Source organism: Ovis aries, chromosome 5, assembly GCF_016772045.2.
Source record: "Ovis aries strain OAR_USU_Benz2616 breed Rambouillet chromosome 5, ARS-UI_Ramb_v3.0, whole genome shotgun sequence".
NCBI classification, from domain to species: Eukaryota; Metazoa; Chordata; class Mammalia; order Artiodactyla; family Bovidae; genus Ovis; species Ovis aries.
The window spans coordinates 71,350,229-71,366,942 of record NC_056058.1 but is presented as its reverse complement, the minus strand read 5'-3'; the positions used below and the strand labels follow the sequence as shown (position 1 = coordinate 71,366,942).

The following is a 16,714-nucleotide window of genomic DNA, read 5'->3' as shown; positions in this document are numbered from 1 at the left end:
TAACAACATGATCCTCTATGACCCACCTCCCAGTGTAATGGAAATAAAAACAAATAAACAACAACAAAAAAAGTGAGGTTAATTAAACTTAAAAGTTTTTTGAAAATAATAGCAAACAAAACAACTGACAAAGAATTAATCTCCCAAATTTAAAAAGACACAGATGCGTATAACAGACTTTTGGACTCAGAGGGAGAGGGAGAAGGTGGGATGATTTGGGAGAATGGCATTCTAACATGTATACTATCATGTAAGAATTGAATCGCGAGTCTATGTCTGACGCAGGATACAGCATGCTTGGGGCTGGTGCATGGGGATGACCCAGAGAGATGTTATGGGGAGGGAGGTGGGAGGGGGGTTCATGTTTGGGAACACATGTAAGAATTAAAGATTTTAAAATTTAAAAAAATAAAATAAAATAAAATAAAATTTTAAAAAAGCAGCTCATGCAGCTCAATACTAGAAAAATGAACAATCCAATTAAAAAGTGGGCAAAAAACCTAAACAGACATTTCTGCAAAGATGACATTCAGGTGGTTAACAAACACAGAAAAAGATGTTTAACATCACTCATTATTAGAGAAATGCAAATCAAAACCATGATAAGGTATCATCTCACACCAGTCAGAATGGCCATCATCAAAACGTCTACACACTCATATAGAAATCACTTACTTAAAACTTACAATGAAAAATTCCTATAAACTTACAATGAAAAATCAGAAAGAGAAATTAAGGAATCGATCACACTCACCACTGCCAACAAAAATAATAAAACATCTAGGAATAAACCTACCTAAGGAGACAAAGACTGTATACAGAAAATTTTAAGATATTGATAAAGAAATCAAAGATGACATAAACAGATGTAGATATATTCCATGTTCCTGGGTTGGAAGAGCCAATATTGGGAAAATGACTAAACTACCAAATGCAACCAATAGATTCAATGCAATCCCTATCAAATTACCAATGGCATTTTTCACAGAACTAGAACAAAAAACTTCACAGTTCATATGGAAACACAAAAAAAAAAACCCAAATAGACAAAGCAGGCTTGAGAAAGAATAATGGAGCTGGAGGAATCAACCTTCCTGACTCCAGATTATACTACTAAGCTACAGTCATCAAGACAGTATGGTACTAGCATAAAAACAGAAATATAGACCAATGGAACATGATAGAAAGCCCAAAAATAAACCCACACACCTATGGGTTCTTTTTTTGACAAAGGGGGCAAGAATATACAATGGGGCAAAGATAGCCTCTGTCATCCCCTTCTCCTCCTGCCTTCAATCTTTCCCAGCATCAGGGTCTTTTCCAATGAGTCAGTTCTTCACAACAGGTGGCCAAAGTACTGGTCAGAATGGCCATCACCAAACAGTCTACAAACAATAAATGCTAGAGAGGGTGTGGAGAAAAGGGAACCCTCTTGCACTGTTGGTGGACATGTAAATTTATACAGCCACTATGGAAGATGGTATGGAGATTCCTTAAAAAAAAAAACAACTAGGAATAAAATCACCATATGACCCAGCAGTCCCACTACTAGGTATATACCCTGAGGAAACAAAAATTGAAAAAGACACATGTACCCCTATGTTCATTGGAGCACTATTTACAATAGCTGGAACATGGAAGCAACTTAGATGCCCATCAACTGATGAATGGATAAAGCTGTGGTACATATATACAATGGAATATTACTCAGCCATAAAAGGAAGGGCTTCCTTCATATTTCAGTTGGTAAAGAATCTGACTGCAATGAAGGATACCCCAGTTTGATTCCTGGGTCAGGAAGATTCCCTGGAGAAGGAATAGGTTATCCACTCCAGTATTCTTGGGCTTTCCTTGTGGCTCAGCTGGTAAAGAATCCACCTACAATGCAGGAGATCTGGGTTTGATCCCTGGGTTGGGAAGATCTCCTGGAGAAAGGAAAGGCTACCCACTCCAGTATTCTAGCCTGGAGAATTTCATGGACTATATAGTCCAGGGGGGCCCCTGGACATGACTGAGCAACTTTCACTTTCACTTTTCACTTTCATAAAAAGGAATGCATTTGAGTCAGTCCTAATGAGGTGGTTGAACCTAGAACCTATTATACAGAGTGAAGTATGTCAGAAAGAGAAAGATAAATATCATATACTAATGCACACACATGGAATCTAGAAAGATGGTACCAATGAATTTATTTGTAGGGCAGCAATGGAGAAACAGACATAGAGAACAGACTTATAGACATAGGAAGGGATGGGGAAAAAGAGGGTAAGGTATAAGGAGAGAGTAACGTAAAAACTTACATTACCACATGTAAAATTGATAGCCAGTGAAGTTTGCTGTATGACTCAGAGAACTCAAACAGGGGCTCTGTATCAACCTGGAAGGGTGGGATGGGGAGGGAGATGGGAGGAGGTTCATAAGGAAGGAGATATATGAAGTTGACTCATTGGGAAAGACTCTGATGCTGGGAAGGATTGGGGGCAGGAGGAGAACGGGACGACAGAGGATGAGATGGCTGGATGGCATCACTGACTCGATGGCCGTGAGTCTGAGTGAACTCCAGGAGTTGGTAATGGACAAGGAGGCCTGGTGTGCTGCGATTCATTGGGTCGCAAAGAGTCGGACACGACTGAGTGACTGAACTGAATTGAACTGATGGCTGATTTATGTTGCTGTTTGGCAGAAAACAACAAAATTCTGTAAAGCAATTATCCTTCAATTAAAAAATTAAAAACAATAACAACTAAATCAAAAGATGTCTACTAACAATAAATGCTGGAGAGTGTGTGGAGAAAAGGGAATCCTCTTACACTGTTGGTAGGAATGCAAATTGGTATAGCTTCTATGGAGAAGAGTATGGAGATTCCTTTAAAAATTGAGAACAGAACTGCCATATGACCAAGCAATCCCACTGCTGGGCATGTACCTCGAGCAAATCAGAGTTGAAAGAGGCACGTATACCCCAATGTTCATTGCAGCACTATTTACAATAGCTAGGACATGGAAGCAACCTAGAGGTCCATTGGTAGATGAATGGATAAGGAAGCTGTGGTACATATACACTATGGATTATGACTCAGCTATGAAAAGGAAAGCATTTGGGTCAGTTCCAATGAGGCAGATAAAACTGAAGCCAATTATACAGAGTGAAGTAAGTCAGAAAGAGAAAGACAAATACTGTAGAGTAACACATATGTATAGAATTTAGAAAGGTGGTATTGACAATCCTATATGCAGAGCAGCAAAAGACACAAAGAAAAGAATTTTTGACTCAGTGGGAGAAGGCAAGGGTAGGATGATTTGAGAGAATAGAACTGAAACATATACATTACCATGTGTAAAATAGATGACCAGTGTGAGTTGATACATGAAGCAAGGGAGAGGGGTGTGGGAGGGGGGTTTGGGTTGAGGGGGAGCACATGTATACCTATGGCTGATTCATGTTGCTATATGGTAAAAGTCATCACAGTATTATAAAGTAATTATACTCCTGGTAAAATAAATTAGTTTAAAAACAAAAGAAATTACATTCAATAGGAAATCTTAAAAAATCAAAACATATCTTGGTGTTTACATTTTACTTAAGCATAGGCATGCTAAATTGCTACCTACAGATATGATATTTCTTTCTATAAGTCCCTTTTAACTCTTCAATGTTGATTTTTTAAAAAAATTAATTTCAGTGTGTAGATCTACCAAAAAAAGTGGAGCAACTCAGAAAACTGAATATCATATATTAACACATATATGTGGAATATAGAAAAATGGTGTAGATTATCTTATTTGCAAAGCAGAAATAGACACAAGTGTAGAGGTAGAGAACAAGTGTTTGGATACAAGGGGGCGGGAAGAACTGGGAGATTAAGACTGACATGTATATACTATTGATACCATGCACAAAATAAATAAATAAAGAGAACCTGCTGTATAGGACAGGGAACTCTACTCATTCTCTCTGGTGACTTAAATGGGAAGGAAATCCAAGAAAAGAGGGGACATATATAAACACACAGCTGATTCACTTTGCAACTATACTCCAAAGAAAATTAATAGGCAAACAAGGAAACAGTAATTCAAGAAGAAAATCATATAGTCCTTAAAATACAACAGGGGGTGGTAGGAATTTTGTAAAAAGAGATTGTGTGCCTCACCCACTGGGAGAAGTGAGAATTCAACTCTACCCAATCATTTTCAAATGCAAACCACAAGCTAGATATTTAGGGTATAAAGTTGTTTCAATTTTCATATAAAATTTCTCAATTGTTCAATGTTGATGGAAATAAAATTTAACCCTGTCCATGTTTAATGATCTGTACTCTAGGTTAGATTTACAAAGAATTATTTTACCTTTTTGGAGTAATTACCCAAAATCAAATTACAGTTGGTCTTAATCTTTCACATTTAGCCCTAAATTTTTATTTTTCTTTCAATCTAATTCTATTCTCAGTCACTAACACTGGTAACAAGAAATCAAAAAATAAAATATGATCATTAGGCAGTTACAGTTAGTGATTGGATTACATTATCTCTTTAGCAAGGAGCTATTGTAAAGCTCATGATTTACACATGGCCTTTTATATTACAAAGCTCTTCAACTCTTAGTAGTGAACAATATATATAATGATAAAAATCAAGATGCACAATGCTGTAAATCATATGAGTAAAGGCAGATTAGAAATCATACTTGGAACCTATTTAAGTAAACTCAATTATCTATATTGAAGCTTTCATCTTGTTATCAAGGTCATTTACTGTACTTCAGTATTCACAAAGTTACCATCTTATAGAGCTGATAGAAAAATGAAAGTGAAAGTTGCTCAGTTGTGTCTGACTCTTTGCAAGCCCATGGACTACACAGACCATGGAATTCTCCAGGTTAGCATACTGAAGAGGGTAGCCTTTCCCTTCTCAAGAGGATCTTCCCAACCCAGGGATTGAACCCAGGTTTCTTGTGTTGCAGGCGGATTCTTTACCAACTGAGCTGTCAGGGAAGCCCAAAGTGCGGATTCTTTACCAACTGAGCTGTCAGGGAAGCCCAAAGTGAAAATCACTCAGTTGTGTCCAACTCTTTGTGACCCCATGGACTGTAGCCTGCCAGGCTCCTTTGTCTATTAAATTCTCCAGGCCAGACTACTGGAGTGAGTATCCATCCCCTTCTCCAGGGAGTCTTCCCAACCCAGGCAATCAAACCATCGCCTGGGTCTCCTGCACTGCAGGTGGATTCTTTACTATCTGAGCCACCAGGGAAGCATGTTTACGGGAGAAGAACTAGAGAAAATGCTGTTTTTTATTGTTTCCTTTTATCTCCCTAAGAGATGTTGTATAACAAAGAGTAGTTAATTTGGAAATGGATCAATTTAAACATTTATTATATGGTTTATATGTTAAATTTGAAATGTTGTCAGTTTTTGAATAGCAGAGACACCATACATAAAAGTAAACAAAAAATAATATACTGAGTCATGTTTAATATATGGGTCAATTTTCTAGTCCTTGGGCTTTTCTGATCTCTTTCTGCTGCTCTGAAATGGATGAATAAAACCAGCTGTCCTCGATTTTCCGAAAGAGATAGATTACAGGAATGGCAAGTGAGAATAGTAAACAAATTCTGGTCAGCCCAACTTGTAAACCCCCAAAATTCTTTTCAGGGTTATTATGTAATGTAAAGTTCTGTGACCTTCATAATGACCTCTTTTGAAGAAAAGAAAGTTAAATATAAAAAGAAAAAACATTCTTTTCTTCCATGCTATTTGACGCCCTTTCCATTCTGTGACATGCCTAGATTTGCATATGTGCAATTCTGGGCAGCATTATTTTCTGAAAATGCAAAAATGAGATGAAGGAATTATTTGATTGCATCAAACAGAATGAAAGGAACCTTCAATGATGTCTGTAGTCAGTCTCCCTCATTCACATTTTGATATCTTTTAAAAAGTATTTCATCTTTTACATTTACATGAGGACAGCAACTTAACAGGAGGGCTCCATTAGTTAGATCATTCACATTGATGAAAGTGTCTTTTAAACATAGCAAAAGAATTTCAATTGAATTAGGAAATGCCATATCTTGGATAAAAATTAATATTTTCTTGACCTGACTGGTTTTGATAGTCAGAATAAGATATTAGACCTCAAAATTACTGTAAATAGTAGTCATGCAATCCTTCTATTATGCTTTTCTCTGATGATATTTTTCTGCAAGTAATACATTTACACCAATACACTGGATTCAATAGTTTCTTAGTTAAGGCCAGGTTTCCATGGTGACCCATAGGTTCATTCAGCAAGTGAATAAGATAAGCAATAAATGTGTTTCTGAAAAAGGAAAATATATTGTCAGTAAATTGTTTCGCACTTAAGTTTTTTGCTCTATGTAAATATAATTGCCATTCCTAAAAGTTAAAACATTTTATTAATTCTGACGTCAATACATGTGCATAGTTCTCATATTATGTGTACTACTTTATGGCATTGTCATGGTAAAATTGTTATCAAGCTGTTATCAAGCTGAGGAATAATTTTTATCTAATTAATTCATCTCTTTATCTCCTGTGCTTGTAAGAGGTAGTGTAGTAAAAGTTTGGAATCTGGGTAAATAACCCTTACTGAATAGTCTTGAACAAATTACCTAGCCCTTCTAGATTTAAGCTGTTCCATCTGTCAACTGAGAAAAACATTATCTCTTTGAGAAGCTTGTTGTGAGAAAAACAATGATATCATGTATGCTAGAAAGTTGTAAAACCTACTGTCCCTTCCTATCACACAACTGAATGACACTTCCCAGCCAATTTGATCTCCACCTTAACATACAGCTGGTTCTTGCCAATAAATGTAAGAAGAAATGAAGTGTGTCACCCTGGAACCAAACAATTTTTCTTAGATTTTCTTCAATTTCCTATGACTTCTCTATGCAGCCCGTTTCCACCTCTATATCCTCAGTAGGTACTGTCAGAGCAAACTTAGAATTTAAAATTCCAATGTGGGATTTTTTAAGAGTTAAATCATTTTTAAATTGAAGTAGGGGCTTCCCATGTGGCACTAGTGGTAAAGAACCCACCTTGCCAATGCAGGTTAGACTTCAAAGATGCAGATTTGATCCCTGGGTTGGAAAGATCAGCTGGAGGAGGGCACAGCAACCCACTCCAGTATTCTTGCCTGGAGAATCCCATGGACAGAGGAGACTGGCAAGCTGCAGTCCATAGGGTCTCACAGAGTTGGACACAAATGAAGTGACTTAGCACACACATATAGTTGATTTACAATATTATGCTAGCTTCTCGTGTACAGTGATTTTGTTTTATACATACATATATGCTGCTGCTGCTGCTGCTAAGTTGCTTCAGTCGTCTGACTCTGTGTGACCCCCTAGACAGCAGCCTACCAGGCTCCTCCATCCCTGGGATTCTCTAGGCAAGAATACCAGAGTGCATTGCCATTTCCTTCTCCATATACATACATATATTAATATATCATAATATATATAGATTCTTTTCCATATTCTTTCCCATTATAGATTATTACATGACATTGAATATAGTTCCCTATACTATACAGTAGGACCTTGTTGTTTATCTATTTTATATATGGTAGTTTGTATCTAATAATCTGAAACTACTAATTAATTCCTCCTCCACATTTTACCTTTGACAGCTAGAAGTTCGTTTTCCATGTCTGTGAGTGTTTCTGTTTTGTAAATAAATTAATTTTATCATATTTTAGATTCCCCATGTAAGTGATATCATATGGCATATGTCTTTCTATTTTAACTTATCTAACTTAGCATGATCATCTTTAGTCCATCCATGTTGCTGCAAAATGCATTATTTCATTCTATTTTATGGCTGAGTAACATTCCATTGTATATATGCACCTCGTCTTTTTTTCCATTCACCTGTTGATGGACATTCAGTTTGCTTCCCTGTTTTGGCTATCATAAACAGTGCTGCAGTGAACACTGGGGTGCATGTAGATTTTCAAATTAGAGTTTTCTCCAGATATACCCTAAAGTGGAACTGCTGGATCATATGGTAACTCTAATTTTAGTTTCTTAAGGAACCTTCATACTGTTAAGAACCTTCATACTGTTTTCCATGATAATTACACCAACTTGCATTCTAAAGTGGGATTTTTAAATGTAGTATATTAATTACTTCAGTTCAGTTGCTCAGTCATGTTCGACTTCCCAACCCCGTGGACTGTAGCACACCAGGCTTCCCTGTCCATCACCAACTCCCGGAGCTTGCTCAAACTCATGTCCATCGGGTCGGTGATGCCATCCAACCATCTCATCCTCTGTCGTCCCTTTCTCCTCCTGCCTTCAATCTTTCCCAGCATCAGGGCCTCTTCCAATAAGCCAGTTCTTCGCATCGGGTGGCCAAAGTATTGGAGTTTCAGCTTCAGTATATTAATATTCAGTATAAATACAATGTCATATCATTAATAACAGGTTCTTAAATGGAGTAGGAATGTCATCTTTTTAAAGTTAAAAGTCTAAAGGAGTATATTTTTGCATTTGACTCACCTTGTAAATGTTGAAAACTTGATGAAGCAAAAAATTCTAGGAAAACATCAACTATAAAGAAAGTTGCTCCCACCCTGAGACATCTATAGTGTAATCTTGGTTATATCAAAGAGTATAAATTAGTCTAAGGACTTTAAAGAAGCATCTAGTCAAATACATTATCTTTATAAATAAGGAATTTTCATCCCAGAATGGACAAATGACTTCTCCTTGGCCATTCCTGGCCCAGCTTTCTTTACATAATGCATTTATTTTCCTCTCCTGAAACCAAAACTAATTTTCTAAATTGAAGGCTAAAAATAAAAATCTTTGCAGTCTTTCATACTGATTTAATTTAATACATTAGGTTGCTTCAAGTAGTTTGAAAAGCTTATTATTGACTAAAATGGGCTCGCAACTTACTGTGACTCAAAAACTGAAGACTGTCAGACTGGTGCTGAAGTTGTTTATTTCTCTTCTATCATTTAGATTTATTATGTTGTTCATTCCAAACTTCTTAATGAAAAAATTACCATTAACGTTTTATGTTTTGATTTCCCTTTTTATTTCTCCCCAAATAGTTTACTTCAGTGATGAGTAGCTTTACATGTGTCTCCTTGGTTTGCCAAAGACATACAGATTAAAATACAGCCTAGAAAGTGGGAGCTATTTTTCTTTTTTCCTATTTGGAGAATTATCTGGCCAGTAGGTATATACTAATATAATCAGAGAAGTTTAAACTTGAGCTTAGCATGAAGAAAAAATAGAGCATTGAGATCTGAAGTAGGTATAGCCCATCCAAAAAACCTCAGGACAATCAAGGGAGTGGTGGGAGAATAATGGACAAGGTTTGAAGATATAGGGTGGATTACATACAGTTTAGAAACCAAGCAATTAACATGAACTTCATCCACAGAGCTGGTTTTCTAAAATTGTGGTCTGCATACCACTTTTGAAAAGTAAGGTGAATTTAGCAGTTCAGTTTAATTTTAGCATTTATGCATTTCTTCTAATAGAATCAAGAAAACATAACTTGCACAGGAAATCAAAGCCAGGAAAGGTAGATTAAAGACAAGAAGGAGGTAAGTAATATTCAATGTGATGGGAATACCAAAAATTATGAAACAATGATATTTACATTTCTAAAGATGATACAGAAGATTTAACGGTTTTCTAGACTTAACATGGTGATTATTTTGATATGTGTAGAAATATCAAATCACTGTATTGTGTACAAGGAACTAACGTAGTGTTGTAGGGCAATTATACTTTAAAAACAAACTCAAAAAAAGAGATATTTGTGGTTACTAGAAGTGGGAGGAGGAAGAATTGGATGAATGTAGCCAAAAGGTACAAACTTTGAGTTATAAGATAAATAAGTACTAGACATGTAATGTACCACATGACAAATATAATTAACACTGCTATATGGTAATTATAGCACACAAAAACATGTTATATTTATAAAAGAGTAAATCCTATGAGTTCTCATCACAAGGAAAAAATTTTGTTTTCTGTTTAATTTATTATCTATATGAAATGATTGATGTTCACTAAAGTCATTAGGATAATCATTTCATTTCATAATCTATTTACAGCAAAGCATTATGCTGTATACCTTAAAGTTAAACAGTGTATGCTCAGTTGCTCAGTCATATCCGACTGTTTGTGACTCCATGCACTATAGCTCCCCAGGGTTCCCTAATGGAATTTTCCAGGCAAGAATACTGGAGTGGGTTGCTATTTCCCTCTCCAGGGGATCTTCCCAACCCAGGGATAGAACCTGTGCCTCTTGCATCTCCTACATTGAAAGGCAGTTTCTTTACCATTGGGCCACCTGGGAATCCCTAAACTTATACAGTTCTGTATGTCAATTTTATCTCAGTAAAACTAGAAGAAAGAAGATTCAACATTTTTCTAATGTAGGAACAACATGATATATTCCTTTTTGATTCATAATAATGGCAATGGGATCCCAAGAATGTAGGTTCCCCTAAGAAACTCATTTGCCTATTTTTCTAGCCCACATTTCAAAACACTAACATCAGGAATAAAGCCCTGCTTGATACCATATTGATATCATATAGACAATTTGGTGAACTGGCCATGGCAATGTGACTAGAAAGAACAACATCTCCAACTTCAAAGTAAACAATGAGTAATGGAAAAAATAAATAAGAGTTCTGCATTGCTTATTTGAGATAAATTTTATGGCTTTATCAATGTAATTGTCACAAGCAATCCATTTTATAATTACCTACAAATCAATAATTCTAAGCAAACCACCAGGCTAATAGCATCATGGATACAAAGATGATTATAAGAAGGCTTCCACTGGGAAGACTAATTGGAGTGAGAGGGCAGAAAAGAGGGAAGAGAAGTGCTCAGTCGTGTCTGACTCTTTGCGACCTCATAGACTGTAGCCCACCAGGCCCCTCAGTCCATGGGATTTTCCAGGCATGAATACTGGAGTGGGTTGCCATTTCCTTCTCCAGGGGATCTTCCTGACCCAGGGATCAAACCTGGGTCTCCCGCATTGTAGGCAGACACTTTATTGTCCAAGCTACCAGGGAAGCCAAAAAAAGGGAAACAACCTTCCAAAAAAAAAAAAAAAAAAAAAAACCACCAAGAAAAAGAAAAGAGGGAACAACTGTCCAAAAAAAAAAAAAACAAGGCAGAAATTATGTTTTTATAAGCTGCCTGAAAAATGCTCTGAATTTGGTAATGATGATGGTGCCCTGTATTTAATGAGTCCTTTCTATGTGTTAGGCATAGTTTTAAGTATTTGTAATGGATTATTTTACTTATTCCTGAGAGTAACCCTGTAACATTGATGATATTAAACTTTGATATATTCTATAATGTATACAAATCAATGTTGAAACCTGAGCTGCCGGCTTTAAGAGTGCACATTCTTAAAAACTGCTCCAAGTTGTTTAGGCATTACCATCTGTAAAGGCCTCATCGAAGATAAACCGCTTATTTATGTTTTAAATTCATAAAGAAAGTATGGATAAGCTGACAAGACATTCAAAAGAGAAGAGATTGAAATTCAATGTGTATATAGAATTGGCTATTTATATTCAGGAAAACATAGACATAGCAATCATGTTACCAGCCGAGAAATTATGGAAAACCAAGCTGGAAAGTTCCCAAGATCTCAGGGTCTTATATATCAGGAACAAATTTTATTGTTGTTGTCATTTAGGCACTAAGTCATGTCTGACTCTTTTGCGACCCCATGGACCCCTGACGGCTCCTCTGTCCATGGCCTTTTCCCAGCAAGAATACGAACATGGGTTGCCATTTCCTTCTCCAAGGGATCTTCCCAATCCAGCGATTGAACCTGTGTCTCCTGCCTTGGCAGGAGGATTTTTTTAATACTGAACCACCAGGGAAGCCCATTATAGCTTGTGCTTAATCGAATCTCCTGAATTCTTGGGATATGAGGAAAGTTGTGGCTCAGGAAGACTCACTGGGCCACAGTGCAAATCAAAATAGTGCAGTGACTAAGAGCGTGAGTCTGAAAGCAAACCGCCTGAATTCATGTCCCAGCTGCCGTCTCTGATCCCTGCAATAAACGAACCCCTAGAATTCTATTTCCTTACCCACAGTGGTACCCTCAGTGTTAATGACACTAAATATGACTGTAGTTATAAGAATTAAAGTAGGTCATTTATTTATATATATATATATATATATATATATATATATATATATGTTTGCTATGGTACATGTACTTAGTGCTCAGTAAGTGCTAGCTTTTATGATTAATGTATAAAGGATAGGCTGTAGGAAAGAGACTGACAGCAGGAACGTAGTTTAATAGGCTCCCAACACAGTCCAGATGAGAAAAGATAAAATCGTGAACTAGGACAGTGGCAGTGGCAATGGAAAAGAGGACAGTTACACAAGATATTTCAGAGGGCTAAGTGCCTTCGTGATTCATTAGATGTGGGAGGCAGACATGTGACTCTGAGTGTTCACGCCTGGCTCACTGGGACAATGATGGTGCTGTTACCAGATATAGAACAATCAGGAAGAGATGGTTTGCAGAGAAACCATGGATCCAGAATCTATTTTGATGTATTGATTATGGATTGTAGGTATTCTTCAAGCCTTATCAATCCACCACCAAGACAATATTTTCCTCGAGTAATGCAAATAAGTGATAAAGATGATTCACGTGGTGTATATAGAATTATCACACAGCATTGAATTATATGTAAGAAAATTCCTTCCTGCTTCTTCTATCCTTCAGTTTAAATCAAAGAAGTGTTTTACTTTGATGCTAGTTTTCTTTTCCTTTTTCTCTTTCTTTTCTAACATATTCAGAGTCTGGGAAACACAAATATGTGCACTTAAAATTTAAGAGCATTTCTTTATTTTTCATTATATTAATCAATTTCTATTCATGTCAAATGTTTCTGGTTCTCCAATTATGGTCCCAATATGAACTTCCCTTTTAAAAATTCATTTCATTAATAACAAGGAATCAATTTAAAGAAAAAAATACTAAGGAACCCACAGAATAATCATTACTCAGATATAACAAAATCATGAAAGGTGAACTTGAATGAGAGAAGGTTAGAAATTCATACAGTAAACTAGGCCAAATTTTAGGTAATATTCTTACCTAGTTTTGACAGTTTTCTCGAAAGAAGACACATTTGCTGTAAATCTAAGAGAAACCACATTGTTTGTAATGACCAGAAGTCAAAAAATCTATAATTGTGGTCCTCTGATAACTTCTCAAGAAAGTTGTTAATGTAACTTCCTTGTAGGTATTAACTAGTTATGGAGCAATGCTTTGAAGATAAGAATGGCATCAGAAATAAAACAAAGTAACACACAGAAACTTTTGATCATTACACAACCAACTATTACAAGAATCAAGATGCTCCTCAACATGGGCGTTAGGTTTCAATTCAGTCCTTTACCTCAGAGGCAATTGAAATGGTACCACACACACAAAAACCAGCAAGAGCTGAGAGTGGACAAAAAGACCAAGATGGAGGCCAACTCCAATTAAATGATGCTATTCAATATCAACTCTGATATCAATACAGGCTTGCTTTGATTTCTCTAGGAAGAAAAGTAGTTTAGTGATATCTTGATAAATTTCCTTGCCATGCTTTAAGTAAACAGATTATTTTCTTTTGGAAATATCTTTTTTTTTCTTTTTTTTTTTAATTTTAAAATCTTTAATTTATCTCTTATTAGACAGTAAATACTCATCATTCTCAGTATGAGACTTTGGGGAGGGGATGATATTAAACCTTGTGATGTCAAATCAACACTTCCCTGACCATTAATTGGTTTTAAGGCCATTCTGGGCTCAAGTGACTAAACAAAAAATCTGCTAGTCATAAGTTTGTGGGTTCTGTTTTAGGGTGCTATAACAACTATAGAGATATGCATACACAGCAGAATTTAACACCCTTTTTCTTGTTCTGGAAGCATGCAGACTTAGAGAATATTTTTACATATGTTCTTTCACAGATGGAAGACCTGTTCTAAGACAATCCTGAATCTGTTAATGGGGACCAAAATAAGGACTGTTCTAGTACTTGATGGTCAGGATTTCCAGTGAATAAGAGAACATAAGGCCACATTTTAAAAAATAGACTAGAGCAGTTCTTTGATTTTCTTTTGGATTCTATTTGCTGTTTAAGAGTTTTGTTTAATTTTTTTTTAAGAAAGCTGAAAATGCCAAAAACAATATTAGGGCCAGATAGCTTTGATTTAAAGGATGGTATTTATGAAGGTTGAATCTTAAATTTCCATGTTTGTCTAGGTTTTTGTTTCTTTCTGTACAGTAGACCAAAGCTTTTTAGTCAACACAAAACTATGTCCTATGAATTTAAGGGGAAGAAAAGTTAGTATGTGTAAATGAATAATCAGAAAGCGACTTAAGGAAACAAATATAAAAAGATATATCTTAATAGATGGTAAGTTGTGAACATAATGTTTATATTTGAAATTAGGACATGTTCAAATTCACATAGCTTTAAAAAGGAGTAGCTGGAGTAATTTTTATGGCGTTTGTACTCAGCGTTGCAAAGGGTTTGTATGAACCTATACCCACCTGTGAGATAGATACAGTCTAGAAATATGTCTGATTTGTCCCACGTTTTTAATACTGTTAAAATTATGATAGTTGATATAAGATTATAGATTTTTAGTTTTTCTTGATAAAACTGAAGCCCTGACCACATTAGGCCCCAGACGTACTTGATAGTTTGAATCAATATTATTAGGCAATACCACTTATTGAATGTTTGTTCGCTGTCAGGTTTTATTCTAAGCATTTTATCTTTTTTTTATACATGTAATATGCCTATAAGGCAGATCTTTTTGTGCACACCGTTTCTCTGAGGAGGCTGGTCTCCTGAGAAATACACTAATTTCTTAAAATTTGTAGCTGGTAACTGATGGAGTTGAGATTTGAACCCAGGCCTGTCTGACACCAAAACCCAGTCCCTTATTCACAGTGAGCCAGTTTAAACCATTTCATTACTGAATAGGGAATTAGTCCATATATACTATGGTCATTTTTATGCATTTTTGAAAAGTTAATCTTCCCCATGTGATATTTTTAAAATATAAATTTATTTATTTCACTTGGAGGCTAATTACTTTACAATATTGTATTGGTTTTGCCAAACACTGACATGAATCCACCAAAGGTGTACATGTGTTCCCCATCCTGAACCCCTCTCCCACCTCCCCCCCAGACCATCCCTCTGGGTCGTCCCAGTGCACCAGCCCCAAGCATCCTGTATCCTGCAGCGAACCTGGACTGGCGATTCATTTCACATATGATAATATACATGTTTCAAAGCCATTCTCCCAAATCATCCCACCCTCTCCCTCTCCCACAGAGTCCAAAAGACTGTTCTATACATCTGTGACTCTTTTGCTGTCTCGCATACAGGGTTATTGTTACCATCTTTCTAAATTCTATATATATGCATTAGTATACTGTATTGGTGCTTTTCTTTCTGGCTTACTTCCCTCTGTATAATCGGCTCCAGTTTCATCCACCTCATTACAAATGATTCAAATGTATTCTTTTTAATGGCCGAGTAATACCCCATTGTGTATATGTACCACAGCTTTCTTATCCATTCATCTGCTGATGGACATCTAGGTTGCTTCCATGTCCTGGCTATTACAAACAGTGTTGTGATGAACATTGGGGTACACGTGTCTCTTTCAATTCTGGTTTCCTCAGTGTGTATGCCCAGAAGTGGGATTGCTGGGGCATAAGGCAGTTCTATTTCCAGTTTTTTAAGGAATCTCCACACTGTTCTCCATAGTGGCTGTACTAGTTTGCATTCCCACCAGCGTTGTAAGAGGCTTCCCTTGTCTCCACACCCTCTCCAGCATTTATTGCTTGTAGACTTTTGGATAGCAGCCATTCTGACTGACGTGAAATGGTACCACATTACGGTTTTGATTTGCATTTCTCTGATAATGAGTGATGTTAAGCATCTTTTCATGTGTTTGTTAGCCACCTGTATGTCTGCTTTGGAGAAATGTCTGTTTAGTTCTTTGGCCCATTTTTTGATTGGGTCATTTATTTTTCTGGAATTGAGCTGCAGGAGTTGCTTGTATATTTTTGAGACTAGTTCTTTGTCAGTTGCTTCATTTCCATGTGATATTTTAAATGCAGCTATTTCAATATATTATGAAACATATTTCTTAAAAGAAATATTATATCTATGCCTAATAAATATTTTCTTCTTTTTAAATAATAGACATTGATTTTTCTAAAGGAAATTAAGCAAATGATTTACTTATCCAATTTGAATCCAACTTGCTTTAAACTGATAAAATCCATTTATGTTTATGTATTGTGCTAGAATACCAATTATAGTTGTCTCTAGTAAATTAACACATTTAATTGGCTGAATATCATTTCTAGACAAGTACTGAAAGCTTCTAAATCACTTACACCAGAATTTAAATTCTGGAAAAGTCATTTAAAATTATTTTCAAGTGCATCTTACCAGAAGTTGTCTTCACTACTTCAGTGGTATTTCTCAGTCCAACAAATGAAAATTGATAAAGTCTCCAAGACCTTGTGTCACCCACTTCAACAGAACTACGCTTCCACTGATAGACAATTTCTTCACGTGGATAGCCATCTGCCATGAGATAGGAAAACATTTAAACTTATTAAAAATGAATATACATAGCAACCACTTT

At 36.1% G+C, this 16,714-nt stretch overlaps 1 protein-coding gene across 2 annotated transcripts in view; it reads right to left on the bottom strand.

Moving 5' to 3' along the window:
• GABRG2 (gamma-aminobutyric acid type A receptor subunit gamma2) overlaps positions 1-16,714 on the bottom strand; it is a 131,783-nt gene that overhangs the window by 71,695 nt on the left and 43,374 nt on the right. For both annotated transcript variants that reach the window (XM_004009044.5, XM_004009045.5), the window contains exon 6: positions 16,516-16,653. In XM_004009044.5, coding sequence (XP_004009093.1) covers positions 16,516-16,653 — 138 coding nt within the window. The remainder of the gene's footprint in view (positions 1-16,515; positions 16,654-16,714) is intronic.